The following is an 18,509-nucleotide window of genomic DNA, read 5'->3' as shown; positions in this document are numbered from 1 at the left end:
TTGGAGAGGCATTCCGCTACCCCAATCACGCGCTAAAACGTCTTTTTTTTTGGAGCATGCAGCCTTGAGCGAAATGGGGAAATGGCGACAAAGACGGCTGAGGTGTCCAATGCAATGATTGAAAACATTCAATGTACGAACAAAGAAATGCATCTGACCAAGGGAGCCCTGGTGGCAGCGCTCACCACACGCCTAACTGTTCGTGGTAGGGACCATGCCTTCTTGTGATAATATGCTAGTTCGATCGAGGCGCCTTACTCTCGGTGATGTCCATCGCTCATTGACTTGACCCAGCGGTACGGTAACGACATTCGTCTCGCTTTTGCGGCGGCGCGCTGCCTAAGTTGCGCACTCGTACGTCTGCGTTTGTTCTGAGGGGGATCAGCGTGCTGAAGGTGTTACAATCTTGGGGCCGCAATACCTCTGCACCCTTATCCTCCAGTTGGGCGAGCAAGCCTTCCATGGTGCGATTCTCGTCAAAGCCCGACCGACGCTTGGTACAACGCAGCAGATGCAGCTCATCATCGTAAGACTTGTGAAACTCGTTAGATTTCGCGGAGAGTAGTTCGTCATCGCTGACGGTACTGAAGGCTTCTTGGGCTTGGTGCAGCAGACGCAGCTCGTAACAGAGCAGGCTACGCTGATATTGTATCCTTGGTAAGAAGTCGTGCAGTTCGGAGAGACGGTCGCATAGTTCTACAGCTTCGCTACACGTAGCTAGCGCGTCGAGGAGCTCATCAGGTCCTGAAGCTCGGAGGATGTTGCTCTTCAGGAGCAAGCCCTCGGCGCGGGCTCTGTAGCTAAGGGGGCCACGCAAAAGCCGCTCGACCTCGAGCAAGGCAGTACCGTAGTTGCGCTGGGTAGTGCACGTCTGCACGCGTTCAAACAATGGGTTTGTGCTGTCCTCGGAAGACGAGCGTACGTGTGGGTGAAGGTACAAGGTCCTGGTTGGTGCGGAGACTGTAGCTGAAGGCAAAGTAAACCTGGGTTGCAGGTCTTCAACGCCATCGAGAGCTGAAGGGCGGTGGTTCTCGCGGCCGTCAGAAACGGCCTGCAGTCGTTGATGTTGAGCGCGTTCGTTCTCTAGTTCAGCTTGCGCAGCAAAGCATATGTCCTGCAGCTGTTGCAGGCGGGTTGTTTGAGCCTCGAAGGCCTTTTTGTATTGGAGCGCCACGGCCTGCCAAGTGTCCCGGTCGACTTTGAGGTCGTGGACGATTTGTTCAATGTCAGCAACCTTGTCCATGGTGGTAGAAGGCCTCATAGCAATGCACAAATCAATAGGTCGTTGTGTGTTTGTGGTGTTGTGTGAGGGGAAGAAGTTTTTTGGTGAGCTACTGACGGTAACATGGCCGAGTTGTGATGGAAGCAAGCGCGGCCTGCGAACGGCAGCTGCGAGTGCGAGTGCTCCACACATGCCTGGCTCAGATGTTGAAGCCGCCATGTCTTGATGCCTCAACAAACCTCCACAGGCCCGCTTCCTCAGCTGCCTTCTTGACGGATGCTACTTCATCCAGGTCTACAGGGCGATTGATGTCTGGATACCTGATGTCTTTCTTGGTGGAAGCCGATGCTTCAGCACCACCTGGCTCCACGACGTTTTGGCCTGCACGGCCACGCCGCTCCTTTCCCACATGGGCCCTTGGGAAATACTGTTCCATGATGTGAACCATCATGTCCTTGCTCACATTCTCGGCAAGCCATTTCATAATCTCCCTGCCCTCGTCCTCCTTGCCCGGCATGACCAGATGGCGCACCAGCACTCCCTTCTTGGCAATGCCGTCTGCGGTGAAGCAGAGGTCACCGACCTGGGCGTGCATGGCCTTGATGCTTTGCATAGCCACGTTTGTGTAGCCGTCGGCCTTGAGCAGCCGCCTGCTTGTGTGGTCACTCCAGACCTTGAAGTCGGGAAGGTAAATGTCGACCAGGCCGTCCATCAACGCAATGCTCTCGAGCGAATCAAACGACGACGTGTTGTAAATGATGGGAATGCGCAGACCAAGCTCGCGCGCGTGCAGAATGGCCAAGCACACCTGGGGCACGACATGCTCGGGTGTCACGAGGTTGATGTTGTGGACGCGGCCCACGTCCTGCAGCTTGAGGAACCACTCGGCCAGCTGCTCGGGCGTGAGATCGAAGCCGTTGCGCTGGTGGGCTATGTCGTGGTTCTGCATACAGCGTTAGCGCGCGTGCAACCATGGGCCACGACGTACTTGCCTGGCAGAAGACGCATCTCAGGTTGCACCCGGAGAAGAAGACGGAGCCAGAGCCGTTGTGTCCCTGGAAACAGGGCTCCTCTGGTCCACGTCAGCGCGTGCACTCCCCGCCATCGACAGCTTCGACCTACCGCCAAAATGGGGAGCAATGGTATTCACCTTGACACTCTCGGCGCCTATCAGGCACACGCCCGTCGTCTCATAGCGGTTGACGCCGCAGAGCCGAGGACACAGGTTGCACTCGCGCAGATGCGCATACGCCAGGGATCGCTTCTTCGCGGCATCGACCGAAGACAGCAGCTGATAGCGCGGTATGTAGTCGTCGAGCAGGAATGGCGGCGCGAGGTAGAGGCTTCGTCGAGAGGGGGCGTGTTGCATCTGAGGCGCTGCATATCTGGCCAGACCAGGCCTCAAGGCGGGTCGCAGTCTCGACAAGAACGCCATGCTGCTATGCTTGAAGCCGTCATCGAATTGATGAGATTACGGCGCGTACGGTTCGCTGTCGAGTGTGATGCTGAGCCGCGGATGCGATGCCACGCGTGCCGAGGAATGACGACAGCCTTCATTGGCCAAGACCCAGAGCCGCTGCATCACCGAGACCGCTGCTTTGCCCCCAACCTCTCCACTTTCCATCGCTTTCATCTTGCCTTTCGCATCTCATCGGATCCAGACACAAGCGTGATGCGCAACACGTCGCTTTCTACACGAGCAGCTTCTTGCTTATGGCTCTCTCCACTTCGTATCACGTTACCCTCCTACCAACATCTTGCGCATCCAACGCAATCTACGTGACAACTCCACAGCGAGCCGTGATTTCTCAGAGGCTGGCGGCCACTATGTTGATCGCACTAGGCCATGACCTTCTTCAGCTTTATATCTTCCGAGGACAATGGGGCTGGCTCCAGACGAACCCATTGGCCCCAAACATTCTGGTCCCGTGTTGGTAGCACTTTTCAGATCCAATGCTCATGGGCGCAGGCAATACTCAGTTATCATCATGTAACAGGTACAACCGGTGTTTATATGCGTCGACGCTACGCTTCGTCACTTTTCCGACCGTGTGGGATGTTCGGTCGAGCATTCGCTATACCTCTTCGTCCCCGCCACAGACAGCGCCAGAAAAGAGTTACGCCAGTCCACAAGCTACATGCACTTGGCTGCGATCGAGAACATGGCTCCAGATTCATCACCGAAAAGTCACAACTCAACCACAGTCTAGACGGCGCTGTCCCCTAAGACACAGTGGTGTGATCCGCATCTAGGAGCTACATCACGAGCGCTGACATCCACATCACGCGCTTTTTCGTCATCGCATTCCTTTATTGTCCTTAGCATTTGGTTTCAGGTAGGACAGTCTGTTTGACACTTCGAGAAGACTGGACGTACCGTGGTACCAAACTTCACAGTTGCTCACAAGAAGGTGGAGTATATGCCTGCCTAGCTGCTGATGCTCCGCAACATAGTGGGCGAGCTGTTCTATTACCAAACTTGAGTTGATCTTTTTTTTTTTTGGAAAAATGAAAAATGAGTAAGAGGCGTCGAATTCGACAGAGTTTCAAAGGGGTCATGCCATGTCTGCCATCATCTGTTTGCTACCTTAAGACCGCCCATGCTTTGGTTCTCAATACCAGCGCACTGTACCGACACGCGAATGACACGTGCATCGCACCTTCTATTCTTGGCAAGTTTCGATTCACCGCTGCATTTTTGAGCACATTGAGCAGTTTTTTGTGTTACTGGGACTTGGATTGGCTCTTTCGCCATTGATCATGCGACGCGTCAGGACTGGTCGTTGTGGTGCCGTCCGCTGCTTCCTCAGCTATAGCAAGTGCACATTCCGTACCGCTTGTAGACCGTGGCTTACGTCTTACAAGAATATTTGCAAGGACGTGCCGTCCTTGCTGTTTACTTCTCACCCACCAGGCAAGTGTTACACTGCGAGCTCTGTTGTGCTTCACCGTCAGGTATAAGAACATCAACAGTGAAGCATTCATATCTCACAATCGACAACTTCAGTCCCAACATACCAACAGCCTTCATCGCCTCTCATACTTTCAATATGCGCTTCTCCGCTCTTCTTCCCATTGTCTTTGGCTTCCCAGCTTTTGCGACCCTGATTGACACGCAGTTCCCGCATATGCTCCTGCCTCTCAAAAAGTCTCGGCCAGATACCGCTTTTCCAACCCAGGAGAACGCAACCGTCAGCTACAACGTATGTATTAACGAACTCACGCATATACGCGGTTGTCTGAATCATGCTCATGTCCACTAGGGTAGAACCCTTGACGAACAATGGACAGCTGTCAACTACGACGTCCCCGTCAACGCCGCAAACATCTGCCGCCTCCGGTTCCTCATCAACACCGACCCCTTCAAGAATGCTCCGCTCATCCTCAAGGGTGAAGCGCCTTTCACCATCAACATCTCACGCATCGAGCCTAAGCTTGTCAACGGCGGCACTACCTGGAACAACAAACCCGCCATCACCGAACACTACGACACATACGTGCTGTCAATGACCGGCGCTACAGAGATTGTGAGCAAGTGGTTCCTGTGCCCCAAGGGAACTGTAGCGCAGTTTGTTATTCATCCCGCTAGCAAGAGAGATTTGGATGTCTACTGGTTCGAGCTAAACTACGGTGCTGCGGATGGAGGTCCACACGGCGTTGTGCTGGAAATGCACACCTGAGGTACAGGAAGCTGGACGACAAACGATTGAGGGGTGCCAAATTGTAGTCAGATGAAGGCAAAGGACGTGTGAAAGGATGGATCCCTGGTGCTTTCAACTATCCTCAGCGTAAAAGAATCAACGCATTTCATAAACTATGCTCTTTTTCACTTTAAATCTTACATCCTAAACACTATCATAGTTCCACCGCGATGTTATCACGACCTAAAGATACATCGTGCATGTGACCTCGATGTCACCATTGGGCGCTAGGTCTTGAGCAGTCCGCGTAACCCTCAACCCACCCGTCAATCTTCATCTTTCACCAGTGCGTCATTTATCCTCCCCAAGGCTCTCTCCATCAGTCCAGCTCTCCCCGTTCTCTGCACAACACCAGTGTGTTTGATTCTTGTGGCTACAGTGGGCTTGAGGTTTATGAAGATAGTGTGTCGAAGTGCGAGATCCGTTTCTTCGAATACTTCAATGCCTTGTTCGTCAAGAGTCTTGATGACGACGATGCCAGGTGGGTAGCGATGCCTGTATGTAGGCGTGAGTGTGTGGAGTTCGACAGCGTTATCCGTCCGGGGACATGTTTTGGGAAGCCTAGAGGGTCTGAACTCTGTTGGGCAGATTTCGTGACAGGTGGTAGGCTCAGTGTGGGTAGTCTCAAAAGAAGTTTGCATAGTATGAGCCGAGTAGCTTGATGACGCGTATGTTGAGAAAGTGTATGGTGATTTTAGTTGCAGTTTTGGTGTTGTTTGTGTCTCTTTGTCAGCGTACTTGTGTCTTTGAGGCGCTCTTCTGTCCCTTCGTAATGGCTTGCGTGCTGTGTGCCTCTGACTGGGCATTTCCGAGCCGTTCAAGATTTGATCATCACTAGATGTGATGGCAGCATAGTCGCTCCCAGAACCCTCTTCTTTGCTAAGTTGATGGTAAAAATATTCATCATTGCCGTGTCGAGTTCGAAACGGCAAGCCCATACCCACGCAGTGTGAAGAAGAAGTGCAGAATACCGATAGAAATACATGAACTACGGGAGGCCGCCATCCCGGAACTCATATATCCCTCAAATACGGCATCCTTCCACACTGGGGTTGTGTTGTCGAGAAATGCCGCAGGCTAAGCCCAAATTGTTGCTACCCCCAGGATACCATATGAGGCGTAGCAGTATGTGGCGTTCGGTAGCCAACAACTTTTGGGGCCAGTAATGAAATCGGCCTTGTAATTTACCAGAAAACATATGGCTGTGCGTATTGGCCATATGCAGATACTTTCGGCTTCGGTTTCGGTTTCGATGCTTGGGTGATGTCCTTCGGCTTCTTGCGAAAAGCTTGCGATGCCTTTTTTGCCAGTTCCTTCAGCCTCTTCAAGACCGCTCGTTCGAAATCACCGCACTTGGGGGCAGATTTTTCTGCCATTTTGCCGTGCTTTTCCTCGATACTCTGGACGTATGCGTTGTCACTTTCTTCGGTAGGTAATTGACGAGATGTGCGAATAGAGACTCTCTGGGAGCTTTGGAGGCCAATCGTGATATCGTCACGGGGGCTGTCGGCCAAGCGAGAATAGGCGTTGCCTTGAACCGGGAAAGGCTGTGCCAAGTACTTCATAATTGTTGGTCTCGTTGTTGTTGTGGGTACGGTACCTCGTCAGAAGACGTACGTCCAGCACGATAATTTTACTTTGATGTGGGAAGGCGTTCGTGATGGGTGTGAAGAGAGGAAGAGAGCGATGAGCCGAAATATATACTCGAAAGTGTTAAATACTGTTTACGCTTATGAGGTTCGTGTTGCGGAGGCGAGCTGGCTGTACCACGGGTACTGATATGATGTAGAACAGACGAGCCACTCATAATCTCCACAGCACATACTACGTCCATAAGAAAAGAATACTCACGAATCAGATGTACTGCGAACTTCGGGATTCGCTGTACCGTGGTAGCTGGACACGGCCAACCTCGTATCATGCCATGCAGTGGGCTGTACTGACGAATAACGCGATGCCGTCGCATTGCATGCCTAGGTACGCTGAAGCCCTTGCTACGTTCCAGAAAACTACCGTTGAATTAAAGAACCATTTATTCGGCTGTGGTTGCTGCACATGTTCTGATTAGTCATAATTCATGTGCTCTGAGACCGACAATCTAATCCCAATGTGGAAATATTCGCTAGTCCTTTCAAATGGCATGAGCATTTGTAATGTTGGATGCATATATGAGCACCGCAAGCGTATATAAATTGCAGAACGAGGGCGCTGAGACGCATGAGAACATATCCGATCAGTTCTGCCTCTTTAATCATCACTTACTGCTTTTCGTACTCGTTGCGGCGCCCGCCCTTGGTATAAGCTTACAATGTCTACACACTCCGCAGTCGCGACCATGGCCAAAAAAGCCCGTCTTGGCATAGTCCAAGTTCCTACTGCTGCCCCTGTAGAGCAGCAAGTCCGTGTCCGTGTCGAGTGGACAGCTTCCACGCCCTTGGACCTTCACCAGAACGACGGTGCTTTGCTCGTCAAGCATCCCCAAGTCCTTGGTGACAGTATAGCTGGCACTGTAGTCGAAGTAGGGCCAGATGCGAAGCGATTGAAAGTTGCTGATAAAGTCTTCGGCTTTACCTGGAGGACCCAGATGGAAAAGGCTCATCAAGAATTCTGCACAACGGATGAATGGCTCTTGGCGAAGGTAGACGGCGTTGGATATCCCAGTTGATCAGGGGCATGCTGATATATTGTAGTTACCAGACGGCTTCACGCTTGCCGAAGCTGTAACGCTACCCAACAACTTCGTGACAGTATTCCACTCCCTCACGACCGATCTGGCCCTCGAAATGCCCTGGCCCAAGATTGAGTCTTATGTGCCAGTTCATGTTGGTGCTCCGATATTGATCTGGGGTGGTTCTTCGTCCGTCGGCCAATTCGCCATCCAGATTCTGCGTTATTACGGCTATAGGAACATCCTGGCAACGGCGTCTCGAAAGAACCACGAGAAATTACGCAGCCTCGGTGCAAACCTAGTCTTCGATTATAATAGTGCGGATGTTGTTGTATCCATCTTGGAGGCTGGCGGTGACGAGGGTATTCCTTTGGTTTTTGACTGCATCGGCAGCCAGAGCGGTAGCATCGCACCGATCGCCAAGATCGCGAAACCTGGATCGAAGGTTGCGATACTGCTACCAGTCATAATACGCGATTCAACCGAGACGCAGGATCCAGAGTATGAGATGGACGTGAGCAAAGTGGCAGAGTGGAGCGATGGTGTCGATGTAAGAGGCGTGCGAACACACTTCTACCTAAACGTAAGCATAGCTGGTGCATTGTCCCAAGAGCGCACTGCTGATAGCACGCAGAATGAGTACTTCAAGAAACATCTCCAGCCCGACATCATGCCCGCTATGTTGGAGAGCGGTGCCGTGACACCACAGAAGCAAAGAATGGTAGAGGGCGCGACACTACTAGAGAGGGCAGAAAAGGCAATGGACATGCTGAGGCGTAAAGAAGCGAGTATGGAACGCCTTGTGTGGCGCATCAGTGAGACGTAGTCACGGGCGCGATATCGCCACTGGTCGCATGTGTCGTGATGCTGCAGGACAAGATTGGAGGTGTACACAGAAGTGGAGCGGGCGAAAAAACCTCGGGGCGCACTGGGCACCTGCGCGTGCCCGACCGAAGCGATGCGCTGGGGCGCTTAGCACACTGCAGGCATGAACAGCAGCCATGACCATGGAACATGATGACTTTTGAAATTGTTTTACAAAGGATTGCTTGCCAGTTCTAGTGCCTTCAACAATAGCCTGGCGCATTGTGGCGCGCTTCTCACACCCTTTAATTCTCTTTGATTACACCTCGTGGCCTCGCCTTGATCACCATGCTCAAGTCGCATACAGGAAGGTCCGGCACCGGCAACTCCATGATCGCAATCATCATAGCCAGCAAGAAATAGAAGCCTAGCACGCCAGTTGCGAAGAAACAAGCACCCGTGCCCGTAGCCAGCCTCGTCCCAACCACGACATTCCCATTAGAAAGGTTGAAGAAGGCTCCAGCGCCGAGACCAAACCCGGTTGTGGCGAACGCAAAAATCAAAACGAATACGATGTTGACTCGTAATGAGCCTATGAGAAAGATAAAGGATAGAATACACATGACGATGAGGTAGAAGGCTGTCGGGTGTCTAATCAGCTTCAAACACGGCTTTGTCGAGTTGAGCTCACGTACCATAACTGGCCAGAAACACCGGTGTCTGGTTCGATGTGCCAGGACTGCCAGCGCCACTCCCATCTGGGTTGAAGAAGCCAACCGAGTTGAACGCAGGAACGAACGTTGTTGCGTAAGCAATGAAATGTGCACCATATCCGAGGAATACCATCATAGGGTATGTGTTGCCAAGCAGGAACTCTCCAATACCTGCGAGGATAAGGAGCATGCCGCCGAAGAATATATTCACTGTCCCAGTCGCGACGCTGAGACCGCCCGAGCCTTGCCAGCCCACTACGAGTATGGTCAGCCCCACGGAAGCGAAACGCCGAGGTGTTTACCGGTAGATGGTAGCAGACGTACTGAAGGCACACGCAAGCGGCGTAACGGCAATCGTGAAGCCCAATACGCCCACTGGCGTTGGGTTTCCACACTGTGAACGAAGATTCACCTTTACTTGCGGCTTTGGATTTAGGAACAAGCGCTCATAGAGCTCTGGAGTGAGCGTGACCGCCTTGGCAAGCTCATATCGCAACTTTTCTTCAGAGTCATAATGCGCATCTTGATGGCGGTCCGTAATAGTAGAAGGGTAGTCGTGACTGGCCATTGTAGAGCGCACTGCTGACGTTTAGGGCCGTAAGGGATGAGAAAGCGCGCATCGTATGGCGACAGCTCTTGCTCAATATTTAACCAATCCCCAAAAGTTGGAGATAGATGTGGTATAGCCGCGGCTAGCATGTCTCGTGTGTCAGTTGACGGGTTGATTCCGTCTTCGATATGTGTCTCTGTCGACTCCGCATTCAATCGAGACCACGATAACGCGACATTCCCGTTCTCCGGCCATTAGCGTTGTACTATCAATAATGTTGGATCATAGACTTGAGAGTTTGACGGGATCTACGTGCTGATCATGAATACCAAGACCGGCATATACACGCGTTTTACATACGTAGGACTACTCCCTTGGTCGTCACTGTATTCCCCAACTAATTCCTTGAACAACACTCTGTGAAGAGCATCTATGCCTTCGACTAAGATTCTAGGTTGCTGTCATGACGTACCAGTGCTAGAGACGAAAGCTATAGCTATAGCTATATGGGCGGCATGATCGATCGCTACGCGGCTCGCTCTCCGATGGGAGTTGATGGTATACTCATTTGAGTCTATTATAGGCTTCAGTTAAGCTTTCTTAGCATTAGTTTCCCCCGCACCTCTCGAGAGACTACCCGCAGACAGACGCCTGCACACTTACAACGAGAACATGGCAGAAAGAACTGTCGTCTGGATGCAGAGAGGCAGCATCCGGTCGGGTGACACGGAAGCGGCAGCAGCCTGGTGGATGGCGTCGCAGCCGTCGAGCCCTCCCGGGGACCGAGTTGCGTGTCCTGTAACCCCTCTCCACATCCGTCGCATCGGCTGAAGATGCGTTCAGCGATTCTGTACAACAGTGTGACGAAGCGACCTCGGAGATGAAAGCGTGGTGTTGGTGAAGGATTGCGTTGACTCAGCATCGTCAGATGCGAGATTGAGCGGCTCCACCAATCTCCGATAGACTAGAGCTGATGGGTGTCTCCCTCCCGTCCACCTCACTACACCTTGCGCTGTCCCATCAACTGCACAGAGAACATCTCCAACGCCTCAGATGGCATTTGGTGCATCGTGAAAAAGGTAGCGCGCGGTACTGCTGTGTATGACGCAGTTAGAGCTCGTGCAATGCAGCCAACCGGGTTGGTGGGGACGCGCCACAATCTCGTTTCCGCTCCTTGCATTAAGCCTCGGGATACCTGAAACCCACCGTACGTTCGCGACCGTTTCAACCTGGGATCAAGGGCGCTTCAACCCCGTCAGCCGGCTCGTCTATTCTGCTGTCTAGAGCTAGACAGCTACGAGAACCGGATGGCGTCCTGTCAACAGGCATGGTGGCCGCTGTCGCGGAAACATGTTTGCTTGGCCTGCAGTATCGAACAGCGCCCTGCCATCTTAGTTTCGATCAGCCCCCCTGTGACTGGTGGAGTAACGATTCAAATATGGCAGCAAGACCCACGCCACGTCTGGCATGTCAGGAACAGGCAGGGCATCGGAGTCGTTCTGAATCGGGGGCACAGTCAAGCGCCGTTCGAGGCTGCAATCCATCGGGGACTTGTTTCGCATGTTTAATGACACGGCCCACAGATTGAGTTGTGAAGAGGAATAGTGCCGTGTCGCCGTATTGTATATAGCTCTCTTGGTACTCTCGGTTTTCCTTCCCATCAAACATCAGTTTCTTCACTTCCAACTACAGCTTCTTTGTGCATCTTAGGTCTGAGACCTCACATTCATTCTTTCAACACACACTCATTCATTACACTCGTTCTTAGAAGCCAGGCTTCAGTCAATCTTTACAGCAACTCCCACTCTTCGCAAACAATCCAACAACCATCACAATGAAGTCCTTCACTGTCGCTGCCGCCATTGCCGGCTTTGCCTCTTCCGTCGCCGCCCACGGCTTCATCAGCGAGCCTACTCCCCGTCAACCCGGTGATGGCCTCAAGGCTGCCTGTGGTGACCAAGTCTACAACACCCAGTCCTCGGACAAGTACGGAAACGTCCAGGGTGCGCTCCAGAACCTCCAGGGCGACCACCCCGACTGCCGCATGTGGCAGTGTAAGGGTGTTCCCTTCTCCGACGCTGGTGAGATCTTCGAGTACACCGCTGGCCAGGTCATCCCCATGAAGGTCGAAATCCGTGCGCCCCACGACGGTGTTGCCAACGTTTCCATTGTCAACGTCGCCACCGATAAGGTCATCGGCGAGCCCCTCATCAGCTGGGACGAGTATGCTCTTACCTCCTCTCCCATCTCCCAGCACCCTGACTGGACCTCTTTCGACATCACCATGCCCGATGTCAGCGCCGAGTGCGCCAACAAGGGTGACTGTGTCATCCAGTGGTTCTGGGACGCTCCCTCCATCGACCAGACCTACGAGTCCTGCATTGACTTCACCATGGGTGGTGGTTCCGGCTCCGGCAACACATCAACTCCCGCTGCTCCCTCAGCTTCTGCTTCCCCTGTCGCTTCTTCCGCTCCGGCTGCCAGCTCTGCTGCCCCCTCCAGCACTGTCCCTGAGGCCACCCCCACCCCTACTGCCGCTGAGGAGGTCGCTACCCCTGTCGCCACCGGTGGCTCTGACTCTGGCTCCGACTCCAGTCTCCCTGAGTCTTTCACCATTGATACCTTCATCACCTGGCTCCGCGCCAACGCTGGCACTGGTGTCGCCGACAAGGTCCGCCGCATGGTCGCCGCTCAGCGCGCCCACCCCCGTGCTTTCCGCGTCTAGATATCCTAGACATGCAATCTGTAAGACAAGTACGATAGACAAAACTTCCTGTGTTGGACCAGAAGATGGTTAGAGTTGCTGTTCGATTCTGTTGTAAATATACAATTCAATGATGCACATCATTTGTTACCTTGAGCGAGCCTGTGAATTGTTCAATTGTGCCCTGCCTGTGATATCCTCGTTCGATAGAGTTGACAGCTTTGTGATTTCGTTCGGCTTATTTGATGTCTTCTGCCTTTAAAGCGTGGGATACTACCGATAGACGTCTGTGATATGTATACAGACAATCCGGTAAACCAGGTTGATATGGTGGGGAGGCTTCTGGAGTACATAATAGTTGCATATGACAAGATATGGTTCCCGCATCTGTAAGCCTGTCGGAACGACTTCCAGATGACATATCAGTAATCGACACGGCAAGCGCAGAGGTGCTTGTTACGCCATTCGCTGTGTGGTGGTTGCCCATGTCTCTGATGTCAGTTCCGATCTGCTACTGAGACTGTTAGAGCATTTTGGTTCTGTCGATTATATTGATAGATGGGGAGATTTGAAAGTTGCAGAACTGGAGGGTTTGCGCACAGGTCGATGACGTCATTAGCGCGAGACATGCGCGACGCGTGCATACACGTCATCTGACCAAGGTCGCGCCCAGAGATGGCATGCTAAGGTGCTAGGGTGAATTAATTGCGAATTAATTTAGAATTAAATTAGAATTAATTTACTCTTTATATAGGAGTAACTTCTTAATAAAAGAGGATATAAAAAAAACTTCATATTATAAATCTAGAGATATAAGCTAGATCTATAACTTTATAATATAAAGTTTTTTTTGTTATAAGGTAATAAGAAGGATCTCTCCTTAACGTAGGTTATATAGTAAGAGACTATTAGGTAACTACATTAGAAGGTAATAATTAGTATAGGGCGCTAGTTACGTAATAGATATCCTACTAAGAGGAGCTATCCTACTAAGGATAGGATAGTAGGCCTATATAAGATATTAACTATTATAACTATCCCTTAGAAGATTATAACTAATAGGATATAAGGAAAGAAAGGTTTTTATTGTTACTCTTATTATAGTTAACTTAAATAGTTTATCTCTTATATAGATTATTAACTAGTTATTCTACTATTAATAGAATTAGTATTATTATTCTCTTAGTTATAATAATAACTCTTTTCTACTTAATTATTCTATACGCTACCTTATAGCCTATTACCTAAGCCTAACTTACCTTAGTATAGACTAAGCTTAGAGAAGTATAGTAAACCCCTATATAATACTTTAACTACCTTAGATATTAGTAGACGTTTAGACTAATAGATCTACCTAATTAAGATTTAATATAGTATCCCTAAGAGTAGTATAGAATAATAGGGCTTAGGGTCTAGGACCCTTAATACTAGTAGCTATACTAGTTAATAATAAGATACTTAATACATCTAACTTAGACTTAGAAGAGAACCCTAGTAATAAAGAGCTATAAAATCTTAAGTAATAGGCCCTTATTTAGGCTTAGTAGATAGCTAAGATATAGAATATAATTAATTAGCTTATAAGCTAGCTAATAGCTACCCCTAATAAATAACCTATTTCTACTAAGAAACCTAAGATAGCGTTACTAGAGAAATATAGTAGAGAATAAGAAAAACTATAAGTATTTCTTACTAATATTAACCTATACTATAAGTATAATAAGGTACCTAATAACTAGGAAAAGATCCTTATAGCTAGTATATATATAAAGGATAAGGCTTCTAACTAGATATAACCCTATATAGATAACTACCTACTAGATATAGAATATATAGGTACTAAGGAAGGAACCTATACCTTATTTATAAGTTAGATAGAGTTTAAATAAGAGATAGGATATATCTTTAGAGAAGTAGATACTTAGAACTAAGTAGAGAAGAAAATTACTTACCTAAGGTAGACTACGTTAGTATTAGTATATATAGTAGAATTTAAGTAACTATAAGTATAGATATATTAAGATAATAAAGTAGTTTAAATAGTATTTAAAGTAAGCCTTAAAGAAAATATTAAGAATAGCCTTATATACTATAATAAGCCTAGAATACTATATACTTTAATTAAGCTAACTACGCGTATAGATAATAGGCTTTAGGAATAGAATAACTAAAAAGAATACTTCTAACCTAACCTACCTAATATAATAAGGTAATATAAAGGGTTTAATAGGGATAGTAATATTATTATAACTAGTAAGGTATAAGATAAACCTAAAGATAAGAAGACCTAAGGATAGAGATAAGATAGTCTCTCTAAGGAAGAACGCTAGAAGCGTTATAATAATAAAGTATATCTTTAATATAGTAAAGTAAGATACTTTACCTAAGACTATAAGGAAGATTAGGTTAAATAAGTTACTATTAAGATTAAGATAATTAGATAAGGTATACTATACTTAGCTTAGATAGAGCTAGATAATAACCTAAGTAACTTAGACCTCTATAAAGAAGTAAGGTTAGCTAATAAGGAAGCTTTTATAATTATCTTATAAGTTAAGATAAGTAATAAGGTTTTAGCTATAGATAAGCTAAAAGCTAAGGACTAGAAAGTTAAAGGTAAAGTTATTTTAGAATAACTAGCTAACTAGTAGTATTAGATATATAAAGATACTATATACTATACTAATAACTATAGGATTTAAAGATAAATTATAATTACTAGTAAGGACGCTAAAGCTATAAGGTACTAAGTAGTAACCTAATAACCTTACTTTAAAGACTTAGAAGTTAAGGGTAAGGCCTAAGAAATATCTAAAGAAGAGGAAGATACTAAGGAATATAAGAAAATATATTAGTATAACTATAAAATTAATTACTAGTTCTATAAAGAAGATAAGGAGAAGTATAAGATAGACTAAGATTAGTACTACTACCTAAGTCTCTAGGTAAAAAAGTATTTAGTAGATAACTACTATATTTATAAACTAGAGAAAGTAGAAATATATAAATAACTCCTTTAGATATAATATAGGAATAGATATAACTTCTATTATAAGTAGCTTAAAGAAGTATATAAGGTATAAGGGGTAGTTATAGGTAATAGTATTTACTTTATACTATAAGAGAATAGTAAGGGATAGCTCTATATTCTAATAGTATACTAGGGGAAGTAATAATAATAATTCTTACTAGTCTTCTTACGCGTAAAGCGTAGGTTAAGAGTAAGTTCCTCCTCTATAGAGATAATAAAAGAAGTAATTATATTAGGACCTTAGTACCTTTCTAGCTAAGCTATATCCTATATGTTATAGAACCTCCCCTCTTAGGCTAGTATCCTTAATAGTCCTAGCCTTAATAAAAACTTAAAATTTTTATTAGAAAATAAGAAAAGAGTATCTAGTCTTTTAGTCTATCTTATATACATCTATCTTATACTATATAGATATAGTATTAGGGTAGAGTATATTATACTTATTACTAAGTCTAGGAGTAATATAGAGGTAACTAAGGATTTTAGGATAAGTTACCCTTATACTTTTACTTTATTATAGTAAAGGTAACTTTTTATTTACTTCCTCTTTAGGGTTATAGAATTTTTAGTAAGGTAAGAGTAGAATTTTCTATAGTAACTATCTATTTATTATTTATTATAATAGAAATTTTTCTAATACCTTACTTAATACCTTTATACTAATACTAATATATACCTTAATTATACCCTCTATATAAGCTATAAACTTCCTAATATAGTCTATTATCCTAATCTATAATATATTAAGAAGTCTTACCTCTAGAATACTATAGTATTTACTTAGAGTAATAGTAATAAGTATACTAATATAATTACTACTTACGTAACTTACCTATACTACACTTAAACTATCTATAAGTAAAAGTAGATTTATAAGAAGCTAGATAAGTATTACTATAATTACTATAGTTCTAGTAACTATAGTAGTTATACTTTAGTAAGTTCTTTAAAGTCTTTTAGGTATATTATACTTTAGCTAATCTTTATAAGTTCTTACTAACTTAAACACTTATATTAATTATCTATACTACTTACGCGTAAAGTATAATACTACTATAAGGGGTACTACTACTCTTAAGACTAATACTATAGTACTTTATATAAGTATTAAGCTTATATATACGTAGCGCTAGTTTAACTTAGAGCTTACTAACTACTAATATATTACTACTTACTCTAGGACTCCTCTAGGAGTTCCTACCTAGATTCCTATAACCTCCTTTAACTTTCTTAGCCTAATTCTAGTTAAGTAGTATAGGATTACTACTACCTTAGAGTAGCTAGTTAGTTATATAGTAATTATAGTATACTCTTATACTTTATCTTCTAACTTTATTTATCTTAACTAACTTTTTCTAGAATAGTACTAGTAGTAATAGTAATAATAATAATAATAATAATAATAGTCTATTAGATAAGGAGAGTAAGGATAGTACTACTAATACGTTAGCTATATAGCTCGAAGACACTAGGTCTAAGTATAGTGTAGTTAAGGATAGTAAGGGTAGTAAAGATAGTAGAGATAGTAAGGGTAATAAAGATAGTAAGGGTAAGGAGGATAGTAAGGGTAGTAAAGATAATAAAGATAGTAAGGCTTAATTTTTTCTTTTTTTATATTTTTAACTTTCTATACGTATAGATACCTAAAATCCTATACTATAGGATTTACGCCTTAAGTATATTATAAATTCTTTTATTATACTCTTTTTTATTACCTTATACGCTATAAGCTTTATAATACTTTAAAGTCTTAGAGTAGTTCTTCTATATCTTTAAAGTTAAAGGCTAGGGTCTAAGTATCTTAGGATTTATTATATCCTTTCTATCTTAGCTAATACTATAACTAGCCTTTTCTTATATATTTTCTAAGGATTTTTTCTACTTCCTAAACTTCTTAACCTTCTAGGGTAACTTCTAGTAGTTATATATTATTATTATTATTTTTCCTAGAATTCTATTATTCTAGAAGAGATATATAGAAGATATTATAAATATAATAATAAAGTAGTAGAAGTAAGTAATATACTTATAACCTAACTATATTCTAGACTTAAAATAGTCTAATATACTTACTAAAAAGCTTTTTACTAAGTTAGTTAACTAGGTTAATATACTTTATACTAAGGAGAATAAGGTCTCCTTTATAAGAAATATCTAGTTTATATTTCTTATTATAGTAGTAGCTTTAATATTCTTATACTTTTAATAGATAATTTATTACTACTATATATATACTATATATACGCTAAACTCTATCTACTATATTTAGTACCTCCCCCTCTTACTTACTATCCTTAGGAGGTATTATAAGTAAGGGGTACTTACTATAAATAAGGTAGAAAGGAGTAGCTTTTATTAATTTATAAATAGAGTTATTATAAGTAAATTATACTATTAATAATAATTAGACTTAGTTATCCTATTTTTTAGATGTAAAAATTCTTAAGTATTACTCTATAGTCTAATTCTAGTGTTTAGTTTACCTATCTATCTATAGATAGAAGGCTATACTAAGCTTATACTTTACTTATAGTTAGTAGTAGATCTCTATCTAAAATATAGAAGTAAACACTAAGCCTTAGTCTAATATAATACCTTTCTATACCCTATATTTTAAAATAACCTAATTAAAGTAGGACTCTATAAACTATTTTATATCCTAGGTTTTTAAAGTAGGTATATAGATAACTATCTTAGAGAAGTAGTCTATAATTATAAGTACTATATTAAAGATGTAACCTAATCTATCTTTTAATAGTAGTAATCCTATAATAAAATCTAAAGAGACTTCCTTAAAGATATTCTTTAGGATTAGTAGTTATACTAGCTTACTATATTTACTATACTATATAGCTTTACTTCTTTAATATATAGTATAAGTCCTTATATATTCCTAGATATCTTAGCTAAGTAATAGCTAATAGTAGTACCTACTAATAAGCTTAAGTGTCCTATATATACTAAAGTAGCCTACTATATATATATTATAGTATTAGGATAAAATTTCCTACCTAATAGCTAGTTCCTTTAGAATATAAATTCTACTATTATATCTTAGGACTTCCTTATAATTAGTATACTAAACTTATATACCTCTATAGCTTTAAGTATATAAA

At 44.5% G+C, this 18,509-nt stretch overlaps 5 protein-coding genes across 5 annotated transcripts; 3 read left to right on the top strand and 2 right to left on the bottom strand.

The window, feature by feature from the left end:
• Positions 1-254: 254 nt before the first annotated feature.
• On the bottom strand, positions 255-2,591 carry ACET3X_002588 (uncharacterized protein; the record flags this gene model as incomplete). The annotated part of the gene is made up of 5 exons (XM_069449347.1): positions 255-371; positions 422-1,376; positions 1,462-2,165; positions 2,215-2,294; positions 2,345-2,591. The coding sequence occupies 5 exons, from the start codon at positions 2,589-2,591 to the stop codon at positions 255-257; spliced, it is 2,103 nt and encodes a 700-aa protein (XP_069309135.1).
• Positions 2,592-4,272: 1,681 nt separating this feature from the next.
• ACET3X_002587 (uncharacterized protein) lies at positions 4,273-4,902 on the top strand (the record flags this gene model as incomplete). The annotated part of the gene is made up of 2 exons (XM_069449346.1): positions 4,273-4,425; positions 4,486-4,902. 2 exons carry the CDS (start codon positions 4,273-4,275, stop codon positions 4,900-4,902), a joined length of 570 nt encoding a protein of 189 aa, XP_069309134.1.
• Positions 4,903-7,258: 2,356 nt separating this feature from the next.
• Positions 7,259-8,417, top strand: ACET3X_002586 (uncharacterized protein; the record flags this gene model as incomplete). Its single annotated transcript, XM_069449345.1, has 3 exons — positions 7,259-7,561; positions 7,614-8,174; positions 8,226-8,417. The coding sequence occupies 3 exons, from the start codon at positions 7,259-7,261 to the stop codon at positions 8,415-8,417; spliced, it is 1,056 nt and encodes a 351-aa protein (XP_069309133.1).
• A 283-nt stretch (positions 8,418-8,700) lies between these two features.
• On the bottom strand, positions 8,701-9,676 carry ACET3X_002585 (uncharacterized protein; the record flags this gene model as incomplete). Its single annotated transcript, XM_069449344.1, has 3 exons — positions 8,701-9,035; positions 9,091-9,363; positions 9,433-9,676. The coding sequence occupies 3 exons, from the start codon at positions 9,674-9,676 to the stop codon at positions 8,701-8,703; spliced, it is 852 nt and encodes a 283-aa protein (XP_069309132.1).
• A 1,816-nt stretch (positions 9,677-11,492) lies between these two features.
• ACET3X_002584 (uncharacterized protein) lies at positions 11,493-12,383 on the top strand (the record flags this gene model as incomplete). Its single annotated transcript, XM_069449343.1, has 1 exon — positions 11,493-12,383. The coding sequence occupies one exon, from the start codon at positions 11,493-11,495 to the stop codon at positions 12,381-12,383; it is 891 nt and encodes a 296-aa protein (XP_069309131.1).
• Positions 12,384-18,509: the final 6,126 nt, after the last annotated feature.

This window comes from Alternaria dauci, chromosome 2 (genome assembly GCF_042100115.1).
Source record: "Alternaria dauci strain A2016 chromosome 2, whole genome shotgun sequence".
Taxonomy (NCBI): Eukaryota; Fungi; Ascomycota; class Dothideomycetes; order Pleosporales; family Pleosporaceae; genus Alternaria; species Alternaria dauci.
The sequence above is the reverse complement of the archived record's forward strand: the minus strand, read 5'-3'. Positions and strand labels throughout refer to the sequence as shown.